Source organism: Struthio camelus, chromosome 13 (genome assembly GCF_040807025.1).
Source record: "Struthio camelus isolate bStrCam1 chromosome 13, bStrCam1.hap1, whole genome shotgun sequence".
Classification (NCBI taxonomy): domain Eukaryota; kingdom Metazoa; phylum Chordata; class Aves; order Struthioniformes; family Struthionidae; genus Struthio; species Struthio camelus.
In genome coordinates this window covers 23,158,407-23,185,466 of record NC_090954.1, presented here as the reverse complement: position 1 = coordinate 23,185,466, position 27,060 = coordinate 23,158,407, and the positions used below count along the sequence as shown (strand labels likewise).

The following is a 27,060-nucleotide window of genomic DNA, read 5'->3' as shown; positions in this document are numbered from 1 at the left end:
CACACCCTACGTCCCTCTGCTGCAAAGGACAGCTCTGTCTGTCCCCAGGCCTTTGCCTGTGCATCAGAACAGTTCTGCTCTTAGAGATCTCCCCTGTCTACAGTCAGGGCACTGTCCTCGGCCGTCCTGAGCGGGCAGAAAACCCTTGTTCCAGGTATCAGGTGCTGGGCAGAGCTGATGCTCCCACTCTTGGTATTAGCTGAGATCCACAACACTGAAATAATGAAATAATTCTGCATCTTAAACCTGTACCTTGAGTGACAATTTATTTCTATTTCAGCTCTTGGATCTCAAAGAGTGCTAATCTGTATTATACTATTGACTGAGAGGCAGGAGACAGTCCCATTTCTATTTCTATAGCACTATAGGTACATCTGTAGGGAACAGGTTTTTCTGTAAGCATGTCATGTCTACGTACACATGGGTATGCAATGGGGACAGCTAAACTGAGCTCTGCACTGCAGCCAATGTCCCCCGATAATGCTCCTGCTTTATTCTCATCCTCTATATTGATGCTGATTCCCTTCCAGCTCTGTCCTAGTTCTGCACAACAACTCTGTTCTTGGTGTGGTTCCCAGTAGCAAAAAAACTCGGAGTTCTGTTTTAGCTCAGATGAAGTCAGTTTTCCCTGCTGTTACCTTGGTGAGATCCTTTACCGGCAGCAGTGATGGGCAATTTCCACAATACTGAATAATATCAGAAATTGGGTGGCAAAGCTCCTGCATACCATGGTGCTTGCACTCTGCTCTGCTGTCCTCCACCATAGCCTTGACCCTGATGTGCCCTTATACCCCTTCTCAAAACTGAGGTGTTGCTACATGCATAGCACCTCTGCTCCAGGGCTGATGGGTTGTGGGAGAAAGCGCAGCTCTCCCTAGAGAGCTACCGAGCAGGACAAAGCAACCTCAAGCTCAGGGTCAGAGGTGATCCATGAGACCCAGGAATGGAGTGAGAGAGAGGGAACAGTATGGAACCGTGCTAGTTCCCAGGCACCCAGGCTGAGGGAACAGAAAACAGGGCTTCCAGTGCCACATTGGGTTGCAACCACCACTATGAAGTGAGGTCTCCCAGGGTCTGCCAGGGGAATGTCCAGGTCCATGAGTGAGGTCAGATCCACCGGAGAGATGGGGTTAGTTTAGGAGGGAAGGAGAGACTCCTGCTTTTCAAATCGAGAACTCCTCAAAAACCTTATAAACCTAGTCAGCCCTTGTCTGGTAGTACTGTGCAGTGAGTAAAGGTTGGAGGGTAAATTCCCAGCTACCCAGGAAATTTCCTGCTCCTACTATAAAGGTTTAGAAAGACACAAGGGATCAAACTATTAGCCCTGCATGATCACTGATGGAAGGCCGGGAACTGATCAAAGTATAAACAATCTCTGCAAACTGAAAAAACTAACTGCACCTCAGGCAAAATCCCAGGACATGATACGCAAGAGGTTGCTATGCTACTGGGATACATTGTCAGAGGAAGGTAGGGGCTCACCATCACCTGGCCTTGCACAGGCAAAAACAAACAGAAAAATTCAATGGCTCTGCAGACAGCATCAAATATTGCAGGGACAAGAGTTACACTGTTTTCCTTCCTCCCTTGAAATCTCTTCTTGCTGGGAAACTCGTAAGGCCAGAGGCTTGGCATGATGTTCACTCCTGCGGAAGGTGTTGGTTGAGGGGTGCTCACTGGCTCAGATACCACAGGGATGTGTGAAACCTGGGGTTTGCAGCTGGGAAACATGGCAGAAAAACTGGAGGGGAGGTGACATTTCCCTCCTCAAAACTGACAAATGGCACATGGCTCCACTGAGACCAGCTAGCTGATGAAGTGAGTAGCTTACAGGACAGGGAGGTTCAGTGGTCAAACACATATACCACTGGAAGGAATATCCCTGAGGAAGCAGTCTTTATGTAAAACCTGGTGCTTCATCCAAACAAAACTGTGTAGAGCAAGAGGTTGGGCTCCCCTTCATTAACTCACTTGACCATTTTGGGAAGGGGGAAGGTAGCTACAGAAAGGCCAAGACATGCAATTTTGATATCTCTGAAATTAAAAAAAATCCTTCAGTATACTGCAAAAATCATTGTTTGTCAAGCAACTGAAACAATATTAAAAGCCAGAATGGCAGGGAATGGAAGAAGCTTTCTGACAGCTAATTCACAAAAATGTTCAGTAGTTCAATTATTTTTCTTGCTTTAGGATTCAAAAAGCTTTCAGAATCTCACCAGGACTGCTGGGATAGTAAATGCACTTCTCATCCAGGCCCAGGAAAACACACCTTAGCTCTGAATTGCTGAGGAGAAACACGTACCCTTTCTGCTAGATCGAAAAGATACTTCTCATAACAGGTCTATGGAGGAAGACTTCAGAAGCTGCTGTGGACTATCATGGCTTGATTCATGACCCTAGGAGCGGGTCTTGGCAAAGCATCACTTTGCATGCCAAAGGAAGGCCTGCTGCTTGTGTGCTGCTTGTGTGCAGGCACATCACTCCATGCTCACTAATATACCTTTATTCATAGCCAGGCCTTCAGTGGTGAAAGCCACAAGCCAGTCTGCCAGCTCAACTTTGTTGACAATATCAAAACCACCTGCCTACTGATGACCTTATTGCCAGAAGCAAGAAGAAAACTTCTACAACCCTTCTGCAACAGAACAAAACTGTTGTCCGATGCTCACTTCCTCTGTCTTGGTGAGGCACTGAGAAGAACTCATATATTTGTTTTTTAAATATACTTCTGTTTGATTTTTACAAACTGACATTAGCCCTGGAGGACTTACTGTGAAAACCATCCCAAATGTAGAAGCTGACTGTTCAGGCAGATCCTCTTCCTTACTTCCGTGCTGTTCCAAGGAATGGCTGGAGTCTTATAAGAAGGCCTAAGAAACTCCACTGGCAGCTGGGAGAGGTGTCACTGGGTGTAGGTGCTACCACTGATACACATATGTCTGGATCTCAAGAGCCAGGCCAAATCCAGGATGAAGGAGAGGGCATAGTAACCTCCACAGAAATTCACATTTCCATACCAGCACATCATATGGCCAGATAAGGCTCTCCTAATTCAGAAAGGGCCAAGGGCTGCCCAGATGATGCCAGCGAACACACAAACATATGTGACATCCACAGATGTTTCACATAAAAGTCAGATAGGAGAATCACAGTGTTTCTTTCTGGCCCTGAAATCAACACCCTGAAATCAATGCCCTGAATTTGCTGGTTCAGAGATACCAAAGTAGTGTCGTCTCTTTGTGGAAATCCTAGCCTCTCCAAAGTGCCTCAAGCAGGCTGGAAGATGGCTAGCTATTTCAGGAAATAGTGGCCCTAAGGCCAAGTGAATACACACCTTGTCACTGCTGATAACACACTTTTCTGGGAAGCTGCTTTAACCATCAGCATTTTCTCATGGAGCAGCTTATTCTCTTGGGCATGTCCAAGAGGCAATGCTTGCAGAGGCCATCCTCCAGTGCCCTCAAAACTAGAGCCCCATAGAATGCCTGAGCTCAAGGCTTTAAGAAAACTATCACCTGCCTCATCAGAGCTGGCCACACAGCAAACCGGACACGAACAAAAATGACAGACAGCAAAAATGACATGAAGAGCAAAATGACAGCAGCAGCTTCACAAACTAACCACTGCCACCTAAAGGCTCCTTACTTCCAGGACTGGTTCTCTTTAAAAATCCACCTATCCCTGGAGGGTGAACTGCAATGCCTGGCAATGACACTGTGTCTCCCCCTTCCAAAAAGCAGGAGGCAGTTTAAAAACTCCCAGTTGGTGGGAATTACAAGACTTGCCTTAGTAGCTTGTGCCATTGCCAAACTTCTAGCAATAGTCTCCACCACCACTGAACTTCCGTGCCCCCTCTGTAACAGAGGCTCTGTGTTCTCATCAAACTAATGAAAAATGCTGGCCTCTGTGATTTCTCCAGGTCCTCCGAGAAAGCCATTGTGTCTCCCCCCCCAGCCTGCATCGCTTCATTACTGATCACCAGCATGCAAGGGCTTGTGTGGGAGCTGGCAGCTGTGGGAGCACCCATGGATGCTGCATGCCCTGGCCCATCCCCGTGAGGTTTGGCACACAGCATGTATTTGCAGGGCAGTTGTGCCCTGTAGCTGTCCTTATAAGTGCTCTCCTGACTGCTCTTGAAAGAGCCATCAAGCCCCGTGCCCTCAGGCTATTAATCAGAGGGTCCCACATTCCCATACTCCAGAGTCAGACAGCTCCCACTCACTCAGTCACCACACTGAGCACAGCCATTTCCATTAACCTAGTTACAACATGGAGCTTATATTTTCCAACCCTTTATTTATCCCTTGAGCCCAAAGTCACATAGCAGGTAACAAAGTGAGAAAGCCCATGTCCATAAGGACACCTTAGCTAAAGCTGCATGGGACATATCATAGACATCAGGGCAGGAGTCGCAGTGGAGGACAAGTCAGTGGATGCTGACCAGCTTGCTTGCATCCTGCCAGCACCAATGCATACAAGTCAGTTCATCTCTCTCCTTGTGTGGTCCCAGAGAAGAGTCTCCCAGGGGAAGACAAACAGACTTTTTCCAGCTCACACCAGCCCAGAAGCACAGTCTGTATCAATTCAAGCAAAGCTTGGCTAAGACGTGAGACAACAAAAGATCTCACTTGTGTGAATAGACCTAACATTGCTTGCCCACAGAGAAGTGTTCTGTACTTAAGTATTAAATAGAAGGGAAGGCAATTGCTTTACTTAAATAAGGAGCCATGTTTTTATTTGCATTGTAAATACAAGTCTCTGTAAGTATACTGAAGTAACGCTGTATCTTACTGCCTGTGCTGCTTTTCCTAGTCATCTCAGAAATGCTATTTTACTGCTTACGGCAAGGCATGAAAAGCAATGCATTTGGCTATTATTGCAACTGAACCATACTGGATTTTTGTGCACTGAGTTGTTTACATTTTACTTCCCACTGGTTACTTAGTCATAATAAAGTAGAACCTAGTTTGCTGTGTTGATGGAGCAGGGTGGCCTGCCTGAAAAGGACATAATAGAAACTAGGACTGTCTTGTCAACCCAGTGATGGCTTTTAGCAAAGTTTTGCTGAAACTTTATTTCATGGAATTTGAAATGCTCAATGGCTGCACAGTACTGTGGGAGGAAATGTGTGGGTAAAGGCAGTAGTTCCAAAGTGTCAGGTATTAAGTGCATCTACAAGCCAAATGTGGGAACTTCTTTGCATGCTTTCTGGAGACTGGAAAAAGAGAACATATTTCACTGGTGAAGGTCTCAGTCCAGCTGCAGAGCTGGGACCTCCCTGAGACCAGCTAGGCCAATGCTGGGGACTCTCAGAAGGTGAAAGAGTCAAAACAGGCATAAAAAGGGGAAAATAGGACTTTGCCAAACATTATATTCACATGTCAATGGGGTGTCATGGAATAAATTAGAAAGGAGGTGAAAGGGATTCAGTGAACGTAAACTGCAGCACAAGCACTAAAGCTTTGGGTTTGTTTTATTTCCTTGACTTTGTTAATAAAGATTTCCTACCTAGATGTGCTAACATACGTTCAGGGGCGAAATCGTGGGACCAAATTTCTTTCTCCAGCTCTATCATGGACTGGATGACTTTGGAGGACTTTTTACCCTTTGATTTCTTGTTGGTCCAGTGGGGAGAGCAAGACTCAACCCCTTCTTGTAAAGTACTTTAAGATCCAGGGACAAAATGAGCCACACAAGCACCAACATAGCAATGATGACAAATGCTTTGTTCACCAGGAATGAATTGTTGACTGCTCATCAGAAAAACATTAGGCCAGAGATAGAGAAACCCCAGTTTCTCCTACATCCAGAAGGGGTAATAATGGAAACAATCATATCTAGAAGGGAAAAAAAGAAAGAATTAGGGAAACTCAAGAGATGGTGCAGGATGACAGTGACTTCCCTTGTGCCTCGATCTGCTTGTCAGCTTTTTGAAGGCACATTCATCTGGGAGAGCCAGTGCATCAGGCAGTAAGCTACAGCTAGGAAAGAAGATCAAATACATCTCACTGCGCCCAGTTCACATGGACAGATCCCAATGTCTCTAGAGCGAAATATCCTTTCTACAATGCTGTATCTGCCCTGGCCAGTTGTTTCTGCCACTTACCCTAATGATGGCTGGTAAAAGTACTACGGAGCTTGAATACAGGGAGTTAACCTGATTCCTGCAGAATAAATGGTTTCCCAGAATTCAGCTGTGTCCTTGAGGTTTTCCAGCTACACTTTTGCCTTTGAATAGGGTGTGTGACTTGTCCCCTCTGCACTCAGCTTCCCAGAAAACTTACTTACTATCCAAATGAATATGTATAGAGCACAAAATCATGGCCTTTGCATGCAGAGCACAGTCAGGTTGCATCGTGTCCAGCTCCTCAGCCTGCCACTTCTCCCAATTCATGCCCCAGTACCTTAAAATAATTGCACTTCCAGTGATTGTACCAGCATTCACTGACCACTCTTAGCTTCGTCTTCAACTCAGAGTCTCTGGCAGGGAGCCACATACCAAGCAAATGTGATCCCCATGCAACCTGAGCAACTCACAGACACCCAAGACCCAACTAAGTAGCTTGCGGGGCAGTGAGGACCTGCCTGGGGGTGGACGACCCTACCTCTGGATGCCAACAGACAGTAGCAGCCTAGTTTGGACCCCTCTTCCTCTTTGCTACCTTCAATTCTACTTGCTGAAACAGAGCTGCTGCTTCTTGCTGGGGGGCTTGAATAAATCAAATCACCAGCTTTTTATTGAGGACTCTGTTCAACTCTACAGATGCCATGAATTTGATATACCCTGCACTCAGCCCACATGCTATGCGGCTTCCCAGCACTCCTGCAATCCCTGGCTATGCTCCAGACAATATTCCTAACAAACTTAGCCTGAAGCCTGCACCACACGAAAACTAGGAGGTGGCTTACCTGCACCTCTTGGCCACTATGGCCCTTTCAGGCCTTCTTCTCTTAAGAAGGCAATGCACCTGTCTGTCAACCTCTGCTGCTCTCCTCCAGCACCCTACTGCTTGCTGGCATCTCTTCCATGTTGTGACAGAAGGTATACAGGCCATGCTGTAAAATTCACAACGGCTAGCAACCCTGGGCTGGCTACAACACAGTACCCCAGGCTCCCTGGGCCATTTCTGGTGGCAAAGGAGAGCATACCAACATATCCCACCTCAACTCATCCCAGCGACCAGTCATTTTCCTTCAATCCCCAACCTTCAGATCTCCAGTGGGGTCTAGGCATTTGTACAGGTATAAAATATGGAAATCAGTGCAGTGTGTGAAGCCCACACCAGCTCCCAACAAGGCTATCTCTGGTCAGAGCTTCCTATGGTCCTAGAGGGTTCTCTCATGAAGTCATGCTGCCAGCAAGGAGGACACAGGGATGAGGAAGGCATGAAATATACGCTGGTTTGTCTATAGCATCTGAGGACAGGACGACAGTGGTGTCTTTCAGCTCTCACACCTGCAGTTCTGGGAGAGCACTACCTGCCATGGTAGTGTCACCGTAGTGCTTCAGCAGGCCATCACCACCTTTACGGAAAGCATGGCCTCCTGACACACAGCACTTCCCCCACTGCCCCATCTTGTTTCTGTGTATCCTACATCACACACATCCCAGACTGAGCCACACAAAGCCACTCTCTTGCTGCTGGGGAGCACCTGCCCATGAACCAAAGCAAAAAATAAACTATCACTGTGCTACTCAGGCACTGATAACAGCTGCCAGAAGTGAAGTGGGAAGCAAAACCTAACACCTTGCTTTCTCTTACTAACAAGATGTTGCTTTGGTTGTAACTTGGCTAGTCCAAAGACTGCCAGAGCAAGTTATGCTGCCAGGACTCCTGGGGGTGTATCAGGCTCCTGGACAAGCCCAACTCACCATGGGTTCCATGCTGTCATGTTGTGCTTGCCCTGCTTTAATATTTAAGCTACCTCAGCCAGCTCTGCCTTAGGTAATGCAGCTGCATCTCCAGTTTGCAAGTGGGACACCCTCAAAGTCAGCACACCCTGCGTTCAGCACACTGGAGATCCCTAAATCCTTTTCCTTTGCTTTGGTGCGTCTGTGGGCAGGCACTGACTCTAATCACAACTTTTCTGCATTTGTAATAGGATAAAGCAGAGCAAAAAGCCCAGAAAGAAAAGAGGAAAAAATGAGAGTCAGCCATGAGAGCAGCTGTAGCTTTTTAAACTGATGAGTTACATATGGAGGTCCAAGAAGGTCTGAGAAACAACATACGCAAACCAGCACTGAACTAAAGTTACAATTTCCCACTCACCCGAGCTGTTCCTCTGTGTCGTCAGCGCTTAGTGCTTCTGAAGAGCCCAAGAACGTGTGCAAATACACCTTGCTGAGGCCCTCACTGTTTATCTCCTGGGTGAGGGAGTCCCTCTCCCCTGAATCCACGCTGCTTTGGCTGGGCACGCTGCTGTCCTGCAGTTGTGTTTTCTCCTTCCCTGTAGCAAGCTCTGCGTGCAAGCCGTTCATCAGTGCCAGCCCATCATCTCTGCCACTCTCACTCAGTGTGCACTCCTCCTGTCCCTGCTCCCTCTGTCTTTCACTCGGCTTCCACGTGGCCAGGGCTGTTTCCAGATGTTCGGCCCCTTGGCCCATGTTGTCATTGGCCAGGCTCTCACCATCCTTTCTTTGGAAAGGCTCAACATTATCCAAGGGGCTGGCTTTCCCACTGGCAGGCTCTGAGGGCTCACTGAGCTGCTCGCTTCCATTGTTACAGGCTAACATAACGATCTGTGAGCTTGAGGAATGCAACTCATTATAGTCTGCAGAAGATAATGGAAAGTGAATGTTCTCAGTCATATTCTGCTTGTTCTCACAGCGCTTACGGGGCTTCTTTCCCCTTGGTTAATTCAGGCTTGGTATTATCTACAACAGGAAAGAAACAGAGAGACATGAGCTTCTGCAAGGGTTGTCAGAAAGACATTTGTTGATAGCAATTCAAAAGGGCAACAGTTTAAAGTGGAGGAGGGCCAGCATCCATCAGGTCAGCCCAACTTGTTACTGGGAGTGGCAAGTAGGGGCAGGAGTGGGGAGGAAAATGCCCCCTGCCCATTCCCAACTCAAAAACAGGGAGGGATGGTGCTGGTCTGCCTGCAAAAACTAGTGCTCACTGACCAGTGTCCTGAGATGTGGAGGGGAAAGTTGTGGCCTGATTCCAAGCTGCAGTTGCAGACCTGAGCCATCACAGGCCCAGGTGTCCCAGTCTTCCCCTTCTCCTCTTGGAGCAGTATGGTAGGTGCATGGCTCAGGCAACGCTCCCCAGAAGTGTAAAGCCAGGGTCCAGGACTCAGCACAGTCTTGCCAACCTTCAGCGGCCAGGAAAGCACTGAAGCAGGTTAACCTGATGTGTGGCTAACAGCACTTGAAGCTAAAGGTCCTAAATCACCTATGCATGCTCCTAAACCAAAACTGAGCATGAATAAGATAGTGTGGAGGAAGAAGGGGACCAGGGGCAATGAAGCTTCTCAGCTCAGAGCACAAAGAGGCAACATGGGGCTGTGTAGGCCGGTTCCCACATCATTCCCTTAGAATGTCACTCAATTTCTAATTTTTCAATTGGCCTGGCCAGATTAGCATGAGTACACAGGCTCCCCAAGATAAATCCAACCTCAAACGTGGGAGGCCTGTGACCTGCAAGTTGCTCAAGTCCTGGCTGTGGTGAGTAGCTGCCTAGGGCTGGGGACAGGAGTGCAGCCCTGCTGTTTCTCCTAGACTGGCTGCTGAGGTACTCGGGTCCTCCCTGCTCACCAAAAGCAGGGACCTGTTTGTTGGGGTGGGGTAAAAAGGAGCAATATGTGATTTTTTTTAACACCTTTAAGCACCTGTCATGTGCCAACATGTGTGATTCTCCCTTCTGACTTTGCATTTCCAAACAGCTTCTTGCCTGCCAGAATAACACTTTTCTCTTCCTCAACACAAAAATAACTGCTGAAGAGTGTCATTAGTTGCCTGTTAAGACTGGAAAATATGTCCTTTCTGAATATCCCATGAGAGGCTCTCTCTGTAGGACAGCAGAAGGACATTGTATTGCACCAGACAAACAAGATGTATGGTTTTTGATGAAAAGAGGCACCTTGTTTGTGAACATGTCCACTGATGCAAAAGCTTCCACTCTTGCAAGCACTATCCTCAGTCACGGGCTGTGGCCCTGCAGTGTCATGCAAGCTCTTCTCCACTGTAACCCCTGCAACTAAAATCAAGAGACCACAACACCATCAGAAATGATCTTCTGTGGAAGCAAGCACTCTGTATGGAGCTCAGGTTGGGGCATGGTAACACCTGATTTTGTTTTAAAAAAAATGGATGTCTTTGAGTAGAGAGCATGGCTAACCAGTTAAAGCAAGGTAGGTAGGTTCTGAGGTAGGTTCTGTTCCTACCTCATGTCTCAAGCAAACCATTTAAATTTTCATCTCAGTTTCCCTCTCTGTAAATCAGGGATAACACTTCACCTTTGAGAGCCTGTGAGGGTGCCCTGACGTCTGCAGCAGGGCTTGGGCACTCTGACTTACTGAGCTGCAGCTCTCATTAGCAGTAAAATCATTCACTGCTCTGTCAGCAAAGGGCCTTACTCGTTCTTCGTAACAAGAGGTGCTGGGCTTCATCTGCCTCCAGTCTTGCAACTCCTCACCCTGTGGAGGCTGGGAAGATGTCAGCAGCCTGTCCCCCTGCCTCCAATTTCTCTGCAGCTGGGCAACAAGCAAGGGAGAGGTGGGATTTGAACCCACCGCCCCTTCTATGACCTGGTTATGGACTGATCCATGTGGATCCATACTGAGGTGCTGGCTGAGCAGGACTGCTCCAGAGGGGAAACCCAATCCCAGAGCTGACTTCCCAAACCTGCAACACAGGCAAAGCCTAACCTGAACCCAGGATCTGGCCCCTTCTCTGTGTCCTGTCCCCTGCAGCAGGGAGATGCATTGGGCTTGAGAGTTCAGAGCCCTGCACAGGACAGGCCTGGGGGGAAAACTCTTCAAGGACTGCACATGCCACAGATGAGCTGGGGCAGGCTCCTCTTTCAGACACCACAGACAGTTTTACCTCTTCTCCATGTGCATCACCATGCATCTCTTGCTGTCACAGCCAGTGCATCATCACCACACCTATCTCACTATGACTAGCCAGGCTCTTCCAACAGATGCACAATCCCTGCCTGTAACAAGGGACCAGAGAAAGTGAGAAACAGGTCAGATAAGAGAACCCCATTGATCTCCTATCACCCTGGTGCTGGCTCATCTTAAGCTGTTTTCCAGAACCATCCTATGGCTGCTGTTTGCAAGATACTCCTATCGGTCCTTCCTCTGCACACATTGGTCCTTCCTGGTTTTCAGCCATGGTGTCACAAAAGCTGAGTGTAAGAGTAATCCTTAAAAATGGCTGTTGACTTCTTCCCTCCTACAATCCCCACCTGACCAGAGCAAGGCAGTATGGGGCTATTTTGTTGCAGGATCCAGCAGAAAGTTGCTGGTGAAACCATTGAACATCCAATTTCATCAACTAGATCTACAGATAGAGACATCTGTGTTGTAGATGGATCCCTCCAACAGTCACAGAATCATAGAATTACAGAATGGTTGAGGTTGGAAGGGACCTCTGGAGATCATCTAGTCCAACCTCCCTGCTCAAGAAGGGGCCTCTAGAGTGTATTTCCCAGGATCACATCCAGACGGGTTTTGAATATCTCCAGAGAAGGAGACTCCACCACCTCTCTGGGCAACCTGTTCCAATGCTCTGTCACCCTCACAGTCAAGAAGTTTTTTCTCAGGTTCAGATGGAACTTCCTGTGGTTCAGTTTCTGCCCATTGCCTCGGGCATGTCCTATCGCTGGGCACCACGGAGAAGAGATTGGCCTCATCCTCTCGACACTCCCCCTTCAGATACTTGTAGACATTGAGGAGATCCCGTCTCCGTCTTCTCTTCTCCAGGCTGAACACGCCCAGCTCTCGCAGCCTTTCTTCAGAAGAGAGATGCTCCAGTCCCCTCATCCTCTTTGTAGTCCTCTGCTGGACTCTCTCCAGGAGTGCCATGTCTCTCTTGTACTGGGGAGCCCAGAACTGGACACAGTACTCCAGGTGAGGCCTCACCAGGGCTGAGGAGAGCGGTAGGATCACCTCCCTCCACCTGCTGGCAACACTCTGCCTAATGCACCCCGGGAAACCATTGGCCTTCTTGGCCACAAGGGCACACTGCTGGCTCATGTTTAACTTGTTGTCCACCAGCACTCCCAGGTCCTTCTCGGCAGAGCTGCTCTCCAGCAGGTCGGGCTCTCAGCCTGTACTGGTGCATGGGGTTCTTCCTCCCCAGGTGCAGGACCCTGCACTTGCCTTTGTTGAACTTCAGGAGGTTCCTCTCTGCCCACCTCTCCAGCCTGTCCAGGTCCCTCTGAATGGCAGCACAGCCTTCTGGTGTGTTAGCCTCTCCCCCCAGTTTAGTATCATCAGCAAACTTGCTGAGGGTGCACTCTGTCCCTTCCTCCAGGTCATTGATGAATACATTGAACAAGACTGGACCCAATATTGACCCCTAGGGCACACCGCCAGCTACAGGCCTCCAGCTAGACTCTGCGCCATTCACCACAACCCTCAGAGCTCTGCCATTCAGCCAGTTCTCCATCCACCTCACCGTCCACTCGTCTAGCCCACACTTCCTGAGCTTACCTAGGAGGATGTGATGGGAGACAGTGTCCAAAGCCTTGCTCAAGTCCAGGGAGACAACATCCACTGCTCTCCCCTCATCTACCCAGCCAGTCATTCCGTCATAGAAGGCTATCAGGTTGGTCAAGCATGATTTCCCTTTGGTGAATCCATGCTGACTACTCCTGATCACCTTCTTGTCCTCCACATGCTTGGAGATGACCTCCAGGAGGAGCTGTTCCATCACCTTTCCCGGGATGGAGGTGAGGCTGACAGGCCTGGAGTTTCCTGGCTCCTCCTTCTTGCCCTTTTGGAAGGCTGGAGGGACATTGGCTTTCTTCCAGGCCTCAGGCACCTCTCCTGTTCTCCAGGACCTTTCAGAGATGATGGAGAGTGGCCTACCAATAACATCCACCAGCTCCCTCCAGTCCTCCTCTAACCTAACAAACGAACAGAGAATCAAGTTCAAGGTCTTGGAGCTAACTGTAAGGAAAAATCTGAACTATCAATAATATTCATGAAGTCATGTTCCCTTTGCAGAGTGCATTGTGCAATGCAGACTGGCAAGGGAACAGTGATGCCTCTCTCTGTGATGACCCCAGGCCAGAGGAGCACGTCTGGTCACCAGACATCGTATATGCATATCTACAGACAACTGCCTGAGCTAGCGGGCCAGACTTGCTAGTGTCCACAGAGATAGATGGACATGGCTGCATTGCCTGTACTATGTTAGATGTCTGCCTCAGTCTGGGGGAATCAGGCTATATAGATGTGCCTCCTGCTCTCCAGTGGCTAGAAGGAGCCTGTAGACGAGCCAGGCAGCAGATATCTATGCCATTGATGCTTAAAGTTCTGTGCAGCAGGGACTGCTGCTTCCATCCTCCCTTGCCCTCATGACCCTTCAGTGGCCTTGGCAGTATCTCTCTCAGCCAGCATGTATCCCCCTAATGAAGGAAAGTCTAGATTGGCCCAATTCCTGGGACAATCAGCACATCAGGGTCCAAAGCCCATCCTTGAAGGCCTGTGGGGGTAAATACATGGAAAGTCAGGGGGATTCAAAAGCTGGGCTAAGATAGGCCATGACAAGTCCCTGATACAGTCCTCAGGTTCACACATGTGGGATCAGTGTCTGTTCCTCTGCCATCCTAACGAAAAGGCCTGCATACCTCTGTCCTACTAAATCCAGGATGGAAAATCAGTCCCAAGCACTTGGCTTTCCTGTGCATTGAGAGCAGACCCAAGCTAATGCAGTATCTTCAAGGAATTTACCTGCAAAACTACCAAGACTCTCCTGAGCATGACTGCGCTGCAATCTTGGCTTATGCTGAAAACCTAATACAGCCAAATTTTAATACTTTCCCATGGCAGAGGCATAATTCAGACTTGCAACACAGAGCCAATGTTCAAACCTTCGGAGGGACTTTTCATCATAGCTTTATTGGCCTTTTCTTAACATGAGCTGAATAATGTGTTTTTTTTTTTTTTTCAAATTCAATTTTTTAAAACCAGACAAAGGGTTTAGGCTGACATTCCCCTCCTCCCAGCCCACCTCAAAACTTCAGTAGGAATCAGACACCACTCAAGCTAAACTCTGGTCAAATAGTTAAAGCTTGAGACAGCTATATGCAACTAGAAAACAGGTATGTGGTTGGGAGATGAGGCTGTGCAAAGAGAAATGTTGGTAAACCTTAATAAGGTGTGAGGAGTCCCCCTTCTCTCCTAACTGTAATCTGCTTATTAATATTACTAGTATCAATAAATCAACATTACTGTTATTATGCAGCATAAACTACTGCACTACGCTTATACTGTTTTACCCTCTGTGAAGTCTAGATGGGACATTTATGGTCTGGAAGAAGGGCTGTAGAGTCAGTTAGTTATTGTTAATCCCTTAGGCATGCTGTTCTTCGGCCTGAGTGTCCGCCTAAGAGATCCCAAGGAAGCGCAGGGAGAACGCATGAACAGACTCTTGCTGCGCCAGGAAGACCATCAGCCCTCAGCTTCCAGTGTATGGTTTTAGCAAAGCCAGGAGTAGGAATCTGCGTCTCTTGCAACCTCCTGAGCCCTCTGTATGTTTCCATTCCACACATGGATGGAAGTTGTCATGGACAGCTAAAGTCTGTTGGCAAGCTCAGTGTGTATCAACCCATGACAAATTACTGACCAAGTCACTAGCAACTAGATCTAGGCTTGCAGTGATGGCCACTTGAAGCACACCCAGGTTACAAGCAGCTGAGGCTTCCCAGACGTTCCAGATGAATGGCTGGGTTGTAATGGCCTGTGGCTCAGCTCCCAGCTGCCCATGGTGACGTCTCCCATTGAGGTCATACAACTGGCTCTTGCCACTCTCAGTCCCACAGCCAGGCCAGTGTGCCCCATGTGAGCTTTATAGGGTCTCTCCTGCTCTACAACCCAATGAGCTGCTTATATGTGGTAGGACCGATCTGTGAACCTCCCTTAGCTGGGTCAGGTGCATGGACAAAGGGAGGAGGAAATGGCCTGGGATGCCACAACTTGGACTTGGAGAAAGACCCTGGAGGGAAAGACCCAGAGAAGCTGGTTAGAATGTAAGTCCAGGTGGAAGCACTTGTCCCTGTTAGTATGACTGTCCATGTCTATCTCCGGCAATAGGTGGAAGGTTACCACCAGCAGTGGTAATCTTGCTTGTTACCTCTGGCCCAAAGAAGCCATATCTTCAGCCAGGTCGTTAGGCAAGGGCACATCATAGCACCTAGCGGGGCTGGAATACAGATGCCTCCTTTCTATCACCCCAAAGCAGTACAGCCTGCCAGACAGGAAGCTGGATCGGACCGTGGTTTCTACTGTGTCCCTGCTTGTTTCTTCTTGGTTCTACTCTGCAAGGTGTTCTTTGGCTGAGGGCTGCACAGATAAGGGCTGGAGGGTGATATGAGTTTCCACCAGTGGATTTTCACATGACTATTACCCCTGTCCTTCCTGCAGCTCAGGCACTCCCTAAAGCAACTGTTGCTTTCCTAGGTCCTGACAGTACATGGACATCTCATGCATGTCCACTGTTTCCAGTTTCCAGCAAACATAACATAGTTTAGCATGCAAAAAGAGGGCTGACAATAAAAGAGAATGACCTTGATTACACCCTGGCCAGGACTGGTCACACCAAAGGCTACCTGCAGTTCTGCTGAGACACACTTGTTAAGCTTCAGTTCCTTGATTTGTTGGTCCTTTCTCAGAGCTGGGTATCTGAGAGCATAGGCTGACTCATAGATCTGCATTACATTTTATTATCATAATATCTTTAATATTTATTTATTGTATTAGGGATGCTATCAACAGCATTATTCACCTTAATAGAGGCTGTGTTAATGGAAAGGTACCCTTGCTCAGTAAATACAGCAGTAGTCTGGATGGACCCAGCAATCTGTAAGAAACAAACTCTAGCAGCCAGAGAAAATAGGATGTGTCCATCCATCCTCCAGGCACAGACAAGCTCTGCAAGGCCCACATAAGCAGGAGGACATGGATTTGCACTGCAAAAGAGGCTGCTACCACTGCAGCATTGTGGTTCAAAACATATCAAGGCTAAGAGGAGCTGAGGAATCTCGCAGGTGAGATCCAAGCAAGCCAACTGCAGTGACGTGACCTATTAGTTTCATTTACCAGACTCCTGGCAACACTAGCCCACATGTGCCACATGTCCAGGGCCACAGTCCGGCTATGTAGCACAGCCACCAACTTGCGTGCTCCAGCCCCACTCTGCCACACGGTCCTGTACAGCCCCTGGACCACTAGCAGATCAGGGCACGGGGAGCTGCCCACCAAACTAAGTACAAGAAAGGAGAGCAGAAGTAGAGGAGACATAGGCTTGACCCAGCAGATAGAGAACTGCCTCCAGCCCAGCCCTTGCCTGCTGCCCTGTGAGAGCGAGGGACACTGTTTTCATGTTTGTAAGAGCACCTTGCACACTGGGTGCAAAGCCAGACTCTCAGTGAGCTAATGCAGCAGAAAGATTTACCCTACCACATCATCCATCAGAAAGCAGACAACTTCATCCAAGCCTACTCCTCAGTGTGAACTGCTTGCTCATGCAGGGCATGAAGAGGATCAAGTTACCAGTGCAAGGAGGCACCCAGGAAGCAAATGCTTGTTGTTTGTTTTGAGGCATTCCCTCATGGTCATTCGAGGTCACGCTGGCCTACTTAAAGGCCACGGTTGGATTTGCAGTTGGGGCAGTGAAGCCAGGCTGGCATCAAATGCAGGAAAGTACCAGCCCCCAAAAGGCTGGGCAGAAATGAAATAAAGTTTGTCCAGATTGTGTGAGGGGTTGGAAACCGCACAGCAGCTCTTTCAGGGACTGGCTCTGGAAGTCTCCCAGCTTTTGTTGAAGCTGAATGGCTGGTGGGAAATGGTTTATTTTTAATTTTCTTCCCTGTGTTGGGAACTGGAAAGGCTCCCACTTTGGTTTTGTGTAACTACTTGGTGGCTGCGACACAGAAAGGCTTGGAAAAAATCCTGCTGTTTGTTTGAGCACTAACTTTTCCTCACACTGAGCTGGCCTGTTTCATGTTGCAGCCTTGCTTTGCCTTGGTGGTCAGGGTTCCCTTCCCTTATGCCTGTCAGAGATGGGGGCAGCAGCTCTCTTCGTGATGGGGCTGTCCTCACCCTGGCACTGCAAAGAGCTCCAAACAGACAGGGAGTAGGAGGTATGGCAATAACACAGAGAAAAGGGTAGGTTCTGATGCAGCTCCTGTGGTTCAAGAAGTGAAGGAGAAAGCGAGCAGACCAGAATGTCTTGTCTGACAAGCTGAGAGTCAAAACCAAAAAGAGGTAGAGGAGAATGACCAGCAAGGGGAAGGGGTGGCAAACAGGCCACTTGCCTAGTCCGAGTCTCCCCTACTCTGGGATATGCTGTGGTACAGAACACGAGGGAAGGAGGGTGGTATGATTTTGCACCTGTTTGTAGAGCTGCCTGTAAGTTTGGAAGATGCAGGGCAGAACAGGACTGACCCTTTTGGGTCACTCAGCAAAGTTCATGGAGGGAGGCCTCACCCAAAACAACGCCTTGATCTGCTGGACCCAAGGTGGTAGCAGTGCCAAGGAGGAGTGGTGGAAGACTTTGCCAAGGTCCTGGGGCTAACAGAGACATGTCAGTCCCTGTGAGTGTGCTTCAGAGCAGGTTTGGGGGAAAGGTGGCAGCTTGGCTCATATTTTCTTCTGGGGCATAGAAGTGAAGGCTGTCATAAAGGGAAAGAGAGAAGATCTCTGAGCTACCACTCAGGTGCCACCAGCACATGGCTTTCTGAACCTATGCTGACAGCTGGGGGCACATGTAATCCCATGACCCACTTCATTCGGTCAATGTCTTTCTTGCACTGGGAGCTCCAAAACCAGACATGGTATCTAGGCGTCCACAGCTGAACAGAGGAGAAGAATCTCTTTCCTCAACTTGTTGGCTGCATTTCTGCTAATATAGCCTTGTATATGGTTGGCTTTCATCGCCACAAAACCACAGAGCTGACTGGGGTTCAAGGACCCCCAGGTCACTCTCGGCTGAGCAGCTCCCTAGGCAGGCAGTCCCCAACCTGTACCAATGTCGGGGGTTAATCCAGCCCAGGCACAGGACTCTGCAGTTCTCCTTGCTAAATTTCATTAGATTTCCTCTAGATCATCCCTCTAGCAGTCCTTTTCTCTCTTTCCTAGGTGCCTGCTGCTGGCCACCGAGAGGCAGGATGCTGAGCTGGGCGGGCCTTGTGGCTATCTCTGAGAGTTTGTGGACCACTAGGCACAGAGTGGGAGAGAGCTGAGCCATGGCTGGGGCCATGATACAGAAAGAACTGAGAGAGGAAAATGCCTATGTGATCCCAAGAAATAGGTGACACCTCCTGTGAGCTTCTTCTAGGTGACAAAAAGTCTCTAGGAACTTTGTCACTTGGACCTAGAGGGGACGTTTCTTCCTGACCATAGCCCAAGTGATTGAACTATAGTTCGGGTGGTTTAACTCTGCTTTTGAATAAAATTCACTAAGCAGGGCTCAGAGAGCTTACTCATAGCTTGAGAAGCCCCAGTGTATCCCTGCCTGCTTATCTTCAATTCAGGCCTATCATCCCCTGAAACCAAGTTCTACATTTTAGTGCTACAAGCAGAGGCTGGGGGACAGCTTCTCCAAGCTGCAGAAACCCCAAAGCATGGGACAGGATTCACTCAGTGTAACATAAATACAGCACAGACAGATCCAGCTGAGAGCATCTCAGGATCTTTGTCCTCTGAACTCCCCTAATCCCAGATGGTACACATCCAGATAGCCATTCAGGACTCCACAATCCTATCCTTTGGGCTCCAAGTTATTTTTCATCTTCAAGGCAGGAGGTGCCTTTCTCACAACTCATTTGCTGAACACCACAACATGTGCACTTCTGCAGAGCTTTCTGTGCAGTAAGAACCCTCTCCATGCCATTGTATAGAGACTGCAGATTTCTCAAGATGTTTGCTTCTGAAAGATACCTTTCATGTCCTCTTTGTGTGAGTGAAAGCCAATTTTAGGCATCAGCTTTCATGCTGGGAGGAATTCATCAGCATAATTCAAACAGACGCAACAGGCAGATGTTTCTTGCTTGGCCCCTTTCCTTAATACAGACCATGCTGTGTAGACACACAGATACCACCTACACACACAGCTACAGCTGTGCCTTGTCCCTGTCTGCCTTTACAGGCAGCCTGCCGCAATTCTCTTCTGCTTTTCTTAGAGAGCGAAACCCTAAATAGCTGAATCTTTGTTTTCTGAGCATCTGGGTTAGGTGTTTAGCAGCTTAAAATTCCCTTGGTCATTCCTGTTGAGAATGCCTTGAGTCCCGTGGGCTAAAGCTCCTACTGTAACAGCCTCTGCTATGAGCAACTACGTGCTCTGAGTTCCCACCCCCTTTGATCAGGAAGGAAACACTCTGTAAGGCCATATGATCTAAATGCTGTTGATCTGATGCGTTATGTGGCCAGTGGAATGAGAACAGATGTGATTTTGTGACCTGACTCACTGCTGAGTTTGCAAAACGCAGGTATGGCTTTGCCTGGGATGGAAGAAGCGTGCATGAGCACACCAAGATTTCTTTGAGAAGAGGGACCGATAGAGAAATGGAGAGATTATAGCCATGATTTAGCCTGCCTTTTGTTTTTGAAATAAATTTCTTCTCTATTACATCTTTGTCTTGACCTCTGCCCTTTCAACACTGCTGACAATAAAAACCTTTTACAATTCTCATTGTGAAAATCATTTCTTTCTCCCATGGGCTGGAGGTTTGTTTTTATATGATTTTTGTAGACCTCAATCATATCAGCTCTCAGCCTCTCCTCTCCAAACTACAGTCCCAGCCTTCTTAGCCTCTTCTCATAAGACAGCTGCTCCATTCTTTGAGCATTTTGACTGCCCTTCTCTGGATTTTCAATAACTGTATTACCTCCTTGTGGAGATGTGTGTATTGGACTCAATTGGACTCAAGTAGGAATACCAAGGATTTATACCGTGATAAATTGATGCCTTCTGTCCCGTCCACAACAGGATTTGCCCTGTCATCCTTTGAAGACACCCAGTTCTAACTAATCTGCAATATCTCTACTGAAGACTTTGGTCTCAGGAGCAGAGCTGGGCTGGGATCTGTAAAACACTAATTATTTCAAAGATGCCACTCCAAAGCAGGAAAAAGCAGAAAGTGGACAGAGCTTGAGGGACCCAGTACTTCCTCATTCCCTGCCCTTGCCTTGCTGCTCCTTCAACTCTGAGCCTGGGACTCAAGAAATCCACCTTCAGAAATCCCTGCTTTGCAACAGGCTTTCTGAGTGGGCAAGTCATTCAACTTTGCAGTTCTTTTGCTCCTGGAAAGCAGATAGGAGAGCATTGCTCTGTGCCCTGGGGAACAGGTTTGTGTACTCTCCACTCCCATCCAGATGCCCCGTGCCTTGCTGTCTGGTTGGTCTCAGCATGGACTAGAGCGAGTGCACTGCTGTGGGAGACCCTGATCAGGCTTAAGGGAGCCACCTGGAAGAGTCACCAGAGTCAGCCTGCCCATACCAGGGCTAGTCGTGCTACTTCCCCGGCTGTGTGTCCGTTTGTTCCACCACTCACCTGGGCTGAAAGAAACATGGCTCCAACAATAAAATGCTCGTTGCTGTTAGCATCATACTCTGCAGAGCCCCTGGGGTACTGATGGTTGTTGTTCATGTGCAATATACTATCCCAATGGTTTCCATCTATCACTGTCAGTTTAAACCACAGGTCCTATCCTTCATTTCCAAGGTAGAAGAAAGTCCATGGATAAAACATATTACACAGACTAAAACAAAGCAACTACAGTCTAAAAAAAGAACTTTTGGGTAATCAGAAATCACTGTGCATGGAACTTGCTTTTTCTTGAAGCGAAATCCTAGACCTCCTTATTTTGAATTTTTATTAGAGCCTGCAGAGTAATTAGTGTGTGTTCAGATCCAAACGGCTCCTGTAAAACTTCATCTTGGGGAAACAATGCCAGTTTTCCACTCACAGAAAGCAATAAAATTGGGTTTTAAAATCATTAACGGCTTTCCCGTTTGCAGTCTTTTGCAGTTACTCAAAGGGGAAAAATAAAACAATATGCCCATTACTTTTCATGCTTTACTCTCTGTACTGACACCTTGGCTATACAGCATTTTGTGCACTGAGCGTTCCTTCAGCCTGTGCATATGTTAGGCAAACCTGACAGTCCATTTCATAGGGGAAACAGAGACACAGCTGCAAGCCTATGGGGGTCTGGAATTCACCATCACTTTATGCGTTGGTGAGGGGTAGGAGTTGTTTAAGCTTCCACAAAAAAGTGAGCCAAAGCATGGGGTCTGTGGGCTTCTGTGTCTCTTGGGACAAGCATGAGCTTGGAAGGGAAGGTTCAGGAGAGTGACTGATACAGACCTGAACATCTCTCTATTCCAGTCGGCACGTTGGGTCTGAAATCCTCCTAGAACAGGCTACTTCAAAAGTCTGTCAAGAGCTTTCCAGTTTGAGTGGGAGAAGAGAAAGGTTCCCATCAGTGATACAGCAGCCGGTGGGGTCTGGTCCCTGAGATCCCGGCTCCTGCAGGAGTGAAGCTTGACCCACTGAGACCTTACAAAGTCCCCTGTGGGCCTCCCTCCAGCTGCACTCAACCACTGTGATTTACACAAGTCTTCCTGTGGCTGAGGGAGGACTAGAGGCCTCTTAGGATCTGCCCCCAGAAAGAGAAAGCAGCAAAGGAGAGTGAATTTCTTCCCTACCGTTAGGGGAAGAAAGAGAGGGGAGCAGGAGAGACATTCATATAGGGCTGCCTCCTTGAGACAACATTCCATGCGGAGTAGGCCTGGGCAGGGTGGGAGCTTGCTGTGGAATTTCAAGGCCAGTACTGCACTGTGCAAGCCTGTGATGGCACAAGGCAAATCAAAGGCAGGTTACAGAAGACTCCTGTATGTGCAAGGACTCCTGCCACCTCTCCCCTGGTGTGAGAGCAAAGCCAGGGGAAAAAGGGCAGGGGCAAAGGCTTTCTGTGCCCTGGCACCCCACCTTCAGGCAGCCCAGAACTTAAAGAGCAGGCCACCTCGCACCCGCTGCTGCATGCCCCAGCTGTATGAATGCCTTGCAGAGCATGCCAAGCACTCTGACTAGGGCTGCTGGGCATTTGCTACCAAGGCCCTGGCCAAAAGCTCCCTCAGCTCAGAGAAGAATATTAAAGAAGGGGGCGTGTCTGAGTGGCAAGCAGGTCCCAATGCTTCACACCCTATGTTAAGATAGAACAAACTGCTATTGATCAGCCTGCATCATTCACGATAGGAGCTTTCAAATGATGCTTCCAGGCAACCTTCCCCACCTTTGACTCCAAACGGCTGGATTTCTTTTCTCAGCTCAGAGCTGTCTCCATCCCTGCCTCTGCCTACTTACTCTTTGGTAGTCTCATTCTCTTCTTGAAAGCTTTACAGTTCAGGTGGCTGTAAACAGGAATAAGGGGTAGTGTAGCGGTTGTCTGCAGGTTTTATTGCAAAAACAGGCTGTTTCTTTTCACTCAGTTCCATGCACTACTGTAAGTGAGGTGATTTTATAATTGAGAACATTAAAACTAGTCTTCCCCAAAGCCAGGTCTACTATCCATAAAAGTCCACGAGAATTCAAATTGCTTTTCATAACCTGTAAATGGAAACAGCCTGCCTAATCACCTTTTTTTCTCCTTTTGCTTTCATCTGCCCTCCCCACATTCACTCAATATCCAAAATAATAAAACACGGCTGGAGGCTGACTCAGACCCCAGAAAAGGAAATTCCTGCCATGCCGTCATGCTCTAAACCTGTGCAACGTCTTGCTGTAAGACGTTAGCAAGATTCCAAGAGGCAGCAGGCAAACCTATGGATAAGATAAATATACAGCATAACGGAGACGAGCATTACAGAATGAACCGGATTTTTGGAAGGGAGGTAAACCTTCCCTTCAGGCTCAAATACATCAGTGAACATCTCATTCTGGGATATAGGAGAAATCTTTTCCTGAAAGAGGATTGATCATATACCAGCTCTTTACAGAGCTGCTTCTTCCAAAGAAGTTGGTGATCAAGGCTGTTGAAGACAAATGAATTCCAGCCCAAGGGACAAGTTGTCCAGCAGCATTGAGAATCCAGATGCACAAAAATGTGCAGAGGTGACTGGGCACTGGCCAAGGGGCCCTTTGGGAGCTGGGTGTGATCTGGGGACCGCTGCAGGAGACAAGGCCTTCTTGAACATCTCCCACGCCTGCTGGGGAAAGCTGGAAGACAGCAGTCAAGACTTCGGTGGGTGCTGATGTCAGAGACAGCTGTATGTATCTGTCGCTAGCGCCCAAAGTTGATGTGCTGGACTCTGAACACCCAACAACTCCTCAGTCTTCGGTGAGTGACATCTCCCTTCTCTCCACAGGTCAGCACAGCACCCATTCGTGAAGGGCAGGGCCTATATTCACACAGGCGGACCAGCAAGCCCCTCATCTGTAGGGAACCACCAGGAACAACCTGATGGTATTGCTATGAGTGGGACATCGATGCTGCAGGCTGGAGGACCAGTGAGGTGATCCTTCTTTGCGGAAGAGAACAGCAAGCATCAGGGATGTAATTATATACATCTACAAGCATCTCAAAATGTCTGCTTTGCCATCCTGGACTATATCCAGAGAAAAGGGAATGGTTTTCACCCCTTCTTAAGAAGAAGAAAAATAGGTTCCCTTGGCAGAGAAGGAACTGCCTTTGTTTTGTCAAGTGAGGACACATCCTAGCCTCCAAAGGGCTGTCTCTGCTGTATCAGGAGTGTTCTCCTCATGTCAGCATTGCTCAGCACTCTCCAGGCCGCAGCAGCACACAGCTTCGGTCTCCATGTCCTTGGGGCTGCCATGCAGACAACTGGTCCAGAAGTCTTGGATGCTACTGAGACCTGGCTGAATAGAGACCTCTGTTTGATTGGCATTTCCAGGTAGCCTCCAAACCAACAGCATTTGTACTAAGGCATCCATGACTAGGCAACATGTACCTTGACACATGGGTGCGACACATGGGTGCTAAGAAGGAAGGCAGTCACTGAATACCAGCTGGGCTCCACAGAAGGCCCTGTGAGCTCCTTCCAGCCTCTGTTTCCCAGTGACAACCTCAACGGCTGACTTGGAGCCCCAGTGCTTAGCTATGAGCTTCAACTCTGGATTGTGGAAGATGGTCAGGCCTAGAAGGCATTGAATTCAGAAGAGATTGCTGGAGAAGGCCAGGAGAGTGTCCAGAAAGGGCTAAGCCTGCCAACTGACTTCAGTAAGCTAAGCCTAAAGTTGAATCAACTAGTCTCCATTTTGGACCTCCAGTGAGACAAATAAGCCTGTCTGTGAGGGAAACAGCTGGGTAATTCTCACATGGGTGGGGTCTTTCTCTTTTCTTCTCTGTAAAGGAAAGGAAGAACAGCTGCCCTCATTCCTCCTGCCCCTGACTAAGATGCACTTCTTTGGCTGGAGCACACAGACCAAGTCCGGATGTGATGACCTCCAATAGGACGTCAGAGCAGGAAACGTGCCATTTCCACTGAAGTCAGCAGTCCTGCTTGGGCATAAACCCGCTTGCCCAAAGGACCTGCAAGGGGTAGCCTGAGGAAATAAGAACTAATGTGAAGAGGCTTCTGTGCATAATCAAGACCAAATCAAGACATTTGAGAGGCAAAATGGAGAGAGCATGCCACTGCAGGGGAACGGATAGGACAGTGCTCTGGGAAAAACACTTCCTCTGAGACTAGGATGTATATCAGCACTGTTCCCAGTGAGTACTCTATCTATAGCTCACTAGTTCCTCTGCAGCAGGCAGTTTTCACTTTGGCTTTGAACAAAGCAAAAAGAATTCCACCTTCCGTGTCAAAATTGCTGGGAATGTTCCTACAAAGGAAGTGTGGGTTTAGCAAATCCTCCTTTTCCAAAGAGAAACAGTTGATCTCTAAACTTCTGACAAACTCTCTATTGGCTTTAGAGCCCCAAGGAATCCCAGTTAGTTGACCAAGGTACATGTTCTGCATGTAGCATGAACTTCCTCCTTCCTTTCTCCCAGGAGCTTTCACTCAAGAAGAAAGATGTGGGGTCCATTTGCACCTTGACTGGTCCATCACACCTATGTACTGATGTACTGCCTGTCCCTCAGGCTGTGGTCTGCAGGTCATGGAGAGTCATGGAGTCATTAAAAGAAAAGCAGGATTCCGCTGCTCTGTTAGGATGGGAAAAGTTGTTATTATCTTTCACATGGCAACCGGAGATGCTAGTCAGGACTTGACTAGAGCAGAATTTGTTTGAACAAATAGGAAAGCACTTTGGGTCAGATTCATCTCATCCAAATGTAGACATCTCCAGCTGAGCTCAGCCCCCAGGCCCTTGTCAGAGTCAGCAGAAAGAATGCATCTGACTTAGATGTCTATATTACGATGAAAAAAATCACACTCTGGTGTTCATTGGCTAGATCTCCACAGCCTGGAACAACAAACCCAGCCGCTGACACCTACTTTTAGAAAATGAGTCTCCTGCCCAGCAGAGCTGACCGTATTTAGCCTGCAAACACTTCCTTTGTAGACAGCTTTCTTCAGACATGTTTCTGCATTTACATGAGTAAGGGACCCACTTTCTTGGAACCTGCAAGTCTTCTTTTTCTTCCCACAGTCAGTTCTGTTCCCCCATTTCAAAGTAGATCCATTGCTAGTAGCTTTGCATTGCTGTGCGTTCATTTATAGAAAGCAGGTGCTTCAAAAAGAATCAGTGAGATTTTCTAAGTTTCTCCTTTTTGGAACGGTTGCTGTGGTGAAGATCCTGGGAGTGACAGCCTCCAAACCCAGGAACAAAACTTCCCAACACAACTAAAATTGGCTTGTCAAAGCACGGATCTCTTGAGTAGAATGAAATGTTGAAGTTGATTTGCTTTGAAAAATGAGCATATTGCCCCGAAATTTATACTACAAAGCTGATGGAACCATTTTGCAACTCCTGTGCAAACAGAGATTTGTTCTGTACTTAATAGAAGTGCTGGATAACCATGCCAATAGAAGTGTGATTTTTCTGATGAAGACATATAGCTCTAACAGGCATGCTCCTACACTGAGGTAAAGTTGCTTTATATAGACAGGGTTATTTCTTCTCCACAAGGGAATTATAAGAAGAGCAAAAAGCACCATCAGGTTGACGTAATTGCATCAGGACAGCGTACTGTTTAAACTATACTGGCTCCAGGATCCAGAGGCTCTTCCAGATTTCTATAATGTGCAAGACATCCTGCACTAGATCTTGTGAAAAGGGTACAGAAGAGTTGCCGTAGCAGACTGCAGTAGGTGAATTTGCATCTTAGAGAGTTTTTTTAAACTTGGAGTTCTCAGGGCCTTTCTCCTGCTCCTTAGATGTCATTACTTTTAGGATTCAATATAACAATTTGGGGAACTGATGAATCACATCCTGGACTGAGTAGGTATTTGTAGATACACAAGGAGCCAAGGGGGGCCTGACAGAAATGAGGATGTTGTGAAGATGAAATAAAGGTCTGGAAAATGAATGCCACTCTGCCTGGCTTATCAAATGACCCAGCGACAGCAGTGAGAGAGCAGTGGCAGTTAGACTTGCTGGGGAACATGCAGAATAAGACAACTGTGGAAACTGCACTTCGTGCATGTGAGACTGGGCAGCTCTGTTTTTTATAGCGCACAGAATTAAAAGGACAGTGTCACCAAGGCACACTCCTTAAAATTTGCTGTTGTTTGGAGATTGATGGATTCTCTGCATTCGGCTTGTGCTTACAAAAAACATCTTGGTCACTAAAACACAGACTTCTGCTGGAAGATCATTCCCTATACCTCTCAGAAGCTGATATAATTTTGTGGCCACTTCACTTCGTTCTTGGTCTGTATGGCAGTAATAGTAACACATTTGCATTCTAGGTGTTG

At 47.9% G+C, this 27,060-nt stretch overlaps 1 protein-coding gene across 9 annotated transcripts in view; it reads right to left on the bottom strand.

Moving 5' to 3' along the window:
• Window positions 1-27,060, bottom strand: part of PSD2 (pleckstrin and Sec7 domain containing 2) — a 111,465-nt gene that overhangs the window by 54,801 nt on the left and 29,604 nt on the right. For all 9 annotated transcript variants that reach the window (XM_068959681.1, XM_068959678.1, XM_068959675.1 and 6 more), the window contains one exon: window positions 8,271-8,875. In XM_068959681.1, the coding sequence (XP_068815782.1) occupies window positions 8,271-8,809 (539 nt within the window). In that variant the 5' untranslated portion in view covers window positions 8,810-8,875. The remainder of the gene's footprint in view (window positions 1-8,270; window positions 8,876-27,060) is intronic.